The sequence below is a fragment of the Malus domestica genome, chromosome 15, assembly GCF_042453785.1.
Source record: "Malus domestica chromosome 15, GDT2T_hap1".
NCBI classification, from domain to species: Eukaryota; Viridiplantae; Streptophyta; class Magnoliopsida; order Rosales; family Rosaceae; genus Malus; species Malus domestica.
This window is the reverse complement of record NC_091675.1, coordinates 44,709,437-44,713,717: the sequence shown is the minus strand read 5'-3', so window position 1 is coordinate 44,713,717 and position 4,281 is coordinate 44,709,437. Positions and strand designations below refer to the sequence as shown.

Below are 4,281 nucleotides of genomic sequence, written 5' to 3'. Positions count from 1 at the left end.
TAAGTAAAACGCATCTAGTTCTTGTGTTCATGTCATTTATGAAAAATAAAACACGAAAACTGACACATCCTCAACATAGTCTCTACAGACAAGAATTACTAACAAAATCAATAAAAATGCAAAAAAAATTCCCTCCACATCAGTCCTACGTGCAATGAACCTACAGATCATGACAACCCGTGAAAATTTCACAAGACAAATAAAGACTTAATAAAGACTAGTAGTAACAACAATATTAAGCATGGACACATGAGTCACATGACATGATATAAAGAAATATAAAATAAAAGTGACATTAGTGTTGTATCATCAAAATCTAACTGTGAACATGCCTGATGGTTGGCAGCACTGGCACTCCAAATATGCAGGGTGAACCTGTTCCCACGCTATTGAAACTAAAGCACTTCCCGGCTGAAGCTGCTGATGCCCCAGTCCCACTATTTTTTTTATCTTCAACCACATCATCCTCGTCATCATCTTCACAACTATCGTTGTCGTCGTGGCCACCTTCACCAACATCATTATCATCATCATTCCCATTATGATTCTCGTTCTCATTCCCATTCCCATTCCCATTGCAAGCAAATGGGGAAATCAAAATCTCATCATCAAGCGGTATAAGCTGCAAAGTGAGCCTGCCATTTGACCTATGAGCCCTGAAGTACTCATGATGCCTAACCTTCTCCTCCGTGAGAATCAATCTCCCATCATCTGTGCAATGCCTCTTCAACACCCAAGGCATACGAGAGGGCAAGTTCTCAGTGCGTGCCAACAAAGGTATAGGAGGTGGAAACTCCTTATTCTTCAATGCCCATTTTTGCTCCCTCCTACTCCTTACCCTCTGACCAAAATTACCATCATGCCCATCACCACCACTACCGGTCACCTTCGGTAGCAGTTGATGATCCTCACCGTCCTTAAGCACGTCAGTCGAGCTCTCCATTCCAATGTAATCTCCACTCAAAAGAGAAGAGGAAGTTGGGGATAGCAAGTCGGAGAGCGTCATGGAGCAAGTTTTATGAGATGGGTTTTTTTTGGGGTCTAGGATTAAGGCCTTGAAACCAAATCCTAGGCGGGTTGGAGTTTGGTTTTGGCATGGGCGAGGCTCATTGGGGATCTGCATGGTGTTATTATACAAGTGCATTATGTGAGACAGATACGGACAGTGTGGCAGAGCCCTCTCAGGCTGATTTGTTTAAATGATGGTTTGGAAACTACAGAGATGTGTATATTGGATAGAGAGAGCCAGCTAATATTTGTGACATAAATATTTGGGTTTATTCAGGAAGCAAAATCTGATAAAATTGATGTGTTGCACTGTGACTTGCCTGGACAATTTCAGAACAAGAAACCAAAAGAAAATTTGTTAAGCCTGCACGTGTAAATATTTGGTCAATATTGCTAATAAGTAATAGCTAAAATAAGTAAAACCTAGAAATGATACAACAAAATAGAGGGTTGTCAAGAAAATTTTACAAATTGTATTGTATTGTATGAAAAAAAAATTAATTGCCAAACTGTGAATTTGAACAAGGCACATTCTAATTTTGCTATTTATAGACCGAATATTTAATTTTTTTGAAAGTTCAATGCATAACACGTCAGATTGTTAATCTAATATTATACATTCAAATTCATCAAAAATGCATGCCATGTTAGATTGTTTATCAGAGTGTAGATTCAAATTCATTTGAAATTCAATGCATGACACGTTAGATTGTTAATCTAAACCGTACATTCAAATTTATTTAAACATTCATATTCATTTGAAATTCAATGTATAACACATCATATTCTTCGTCTAAAATGTACAATCAGATTCATTTGAACATTCATTGACAATTAATATTACACGTTTTATTCTTAGTCTTCACTGCTCTTTTTACGCAAAAATAATAATAACTTTGAATTTAGTCTTACACATGGTCTGTGGATTGCAACACGTGCAATTTTGATGGCATTTATGGATATATGTATGTATGAGTAATGCTAGGTAGACTAAATTTGTAAATTAAATGATGCGTCACCAATAAGAAATAAACACGTTAATCAACACTTAAGTATCCCTAGCATAATCCATGTCATTTAGTTTACAAAATTTAGTTTAAAATTTTGGTCTTCCTAGCATTAGCGTGCTTATTTTCTATTGGTGACACATATTTGGTTTGTAAAGTTGGTTTAAAATTTTGGTCTTCCTAACATTATCTTGATTGAAATTACCTAATCATGTCATGGCTCATGATCAACGGCCCAAAATGCATGACTGTATGCCATCCAACGACAAGCGTATTCTATAAAATTAGAAAACAAAACACTAAATTGGTTGTTCAAAAAATAAATAAATTGGGAGGGAGTAGAATTCTCTTCCCCCTATTTCCATCCTCTTCTTTTTCCTCCTCTCACATATTGCTTTTTTTTGTCTTCTTTTGGCTATTAAAAATTAACACAAAACGTTGACGTGATTTAACCGTAATCATTGAAAGATGAGGAGAGAGAAGGGAAGAGAAACTAGGAGGATAGAGAATTCTACTCCAATTGGTGGAAGCAAAAAACACAAAAGGAAACGTATTTGCGTCCGAAGAACTCGAGAGAGAAATTATGCAGGTAAACAAATCAGCATGCAAACCTGCAAAGCATCCCTACTTTCTGTTTTTTAATTTTATTGTTTGCTTCAACCATAATTTGCAAATCATTAAACATAATAAATAAATAAACTAATATCATATTAAATGTGAGACCATGATTTTGTGATGGAGTTGATGAATTTTGACAATTTTGTTTGTATTACCGATTAGCAACTAAAGGAGATGGTAATAATATTAAGATGAAATAATGTCACTTTTAAACATTAAGAAGCAGATATTAATTCCAGGGAAAAAAAACACACTGAATTCAGGCAATGTGAAAGAATAAAAAAATGACCCAGAAAAGGAAATTAACCAACAGATAAAGCCGATATTAAAAAGATTAATTACAAGGAAATCGATTAGAGAGCTGCCAATTCAACGAATTCATATCCAAATGCACATCTATAAGCTGAATGAAAAATTAATGTTGGCATGAACAAAGAACAAAACATTCAAGAATAAGCGCACAATGCAACTCAAAAAAAAAAAAAAAAAAGAATTCGGAGTTAACAATTTTGATAAATCAAGAGTTCGATTCCTTCGTATCACATTAAAGGATAAACATATAACTGTAGAAAAATGATTCTCAATTAATGATGACGATAAGTCAAGAGCTCGATTCCATCTAATCATAAGAGAATGATAACAAATACGAAAAACTTACAGGATGAAAGAGGATTAACGAAAAACTTACAGGATGAAAGAGGATTAAGGTGTAGATGATAAGTAGGGTTGTTGTTTGTGTAGTCACAACAGGGATGTTGATAGAGGTGGTGGAGAAGACGAGGGTACGAAGCCACACAACTCATAATGATCAAAGAAAGAGAGAGTGGCCCCGTCACCAAGAGAAATTCTTTTGTTTGTGTAATAGAGACTTTTACTTAAATTTGGGATTCAAAAAACACAAAAACAAATAAAAGTGCCGTTGTTTTTTGCTTTCTTTTTAAATGTAACGGGAGTGTGTGTCTGTTAGCCTTGTCTATCCTGTCCGTCTTTTAGATGGAGGATTTGTGTGATGAGTTCTAAAAATAGGCAAGTGTGTTCTAGGGATTAGCGTGATAACCGAGTATGACTCGGCGCAGTACTTGAGATGTCCAGACATTTTGGGAATTTTATTCCACACAAGTTTATATGCTTTTTTTGTTCAACTTATGCCCTATCGGCTTTAGAGTTTTAAAACGAGATTTTTTTAGTATGCATCCATGTATAGTACACATTGATAGTTTTATTGGTTCGAATTTTTACCGTATATTTAATCATTCATTGATCCGTTACATGTAATACATTGAAACCATAGTGGAAGTTTTGGATTTTAACATTAAAAATATTTCTAGAATTTACTAAAATGTTCCCAAAACTCATTTGTCTATGAAAAAATTGACATTGGCAGCACCAATGTATTTTATGTGAACATGCCAAATTCGGAGATAATTATGACTTCAATATTCTTGGTTTTTCGACTAATTTTTATATGTTGAGGATTAAATTTCAACTTCCATAAAACAAACAACAACAACAACAACAACAAAACATTTTCCCACTAAGTGAGATCGGCTATATGAATCCTAGAACGCCAATGCGCTCAGTTCTGTGTCATATCCTCCGTTAGATCCAAGTACTCTAAGTCTTTTCTTAGAGTCTCTTCCAAAGTTTT

The 4,281-nt window shown here is 34.7% G+C and overlaps 1 protein-coding gene across 4 annotated transcripts; it reads right to left on the bottom strand.

The window, feature by feature from the left end:
- On the bottom strand, nucleotides 1–3,580 carry LOC114821830 (uncharacterized). 4 transcript variants are annotated; one of them, XM_029095286.2, is made up of 3 exons: nucleotides 3,322–3,580; nucleotides 2,221–2,291; nucleotides 1–1,328 (listed from the first exon to the last, which is right to left on the bottom strand). In XM_029095286.2, exon 3 carries the CDS (start codon nucleotides 1,142–1,144, stop codon nucleotides 317–319), a length of 828 nt encoding a protein of 275 aa, XP_028951119.1. In that variant the 5' UTR covers nucleotides 1,145–1,328; nucleotides 2,221–2,291; nucleotides 3,322–3,580; the 3' UTR covers nucleotides 1–316. The 4 variants fall into 4 exon arrangements, with proteins under 4 accessions (XP_028951119.1, XP_070670899.1, XP_028951120.1 ...); XM_070814798.1 differs by lacking the exon at nucleotides 2,221–2,291 and having other exon boundaries at nucleotides 3,292–3,580; XM_029095287.2 differs by lacking the exon at nucleotides 2,221–2,291 and having other exon boundaries at nucleotides 1–1,372.
- Between the last annotated feature and the right edge of the window lie 701 nt (nucleotides 3,581–4,281).

What these genes read in the sequence shown, in the direction of transcription:
- LOC114821830 (XM_070814798.1), bottom strand. Translation starts at nt 1,144, where the DNA reads ATGCACTTGTATAATAACACCATGCAGATCCCCAATGAGCCTCGCCCA.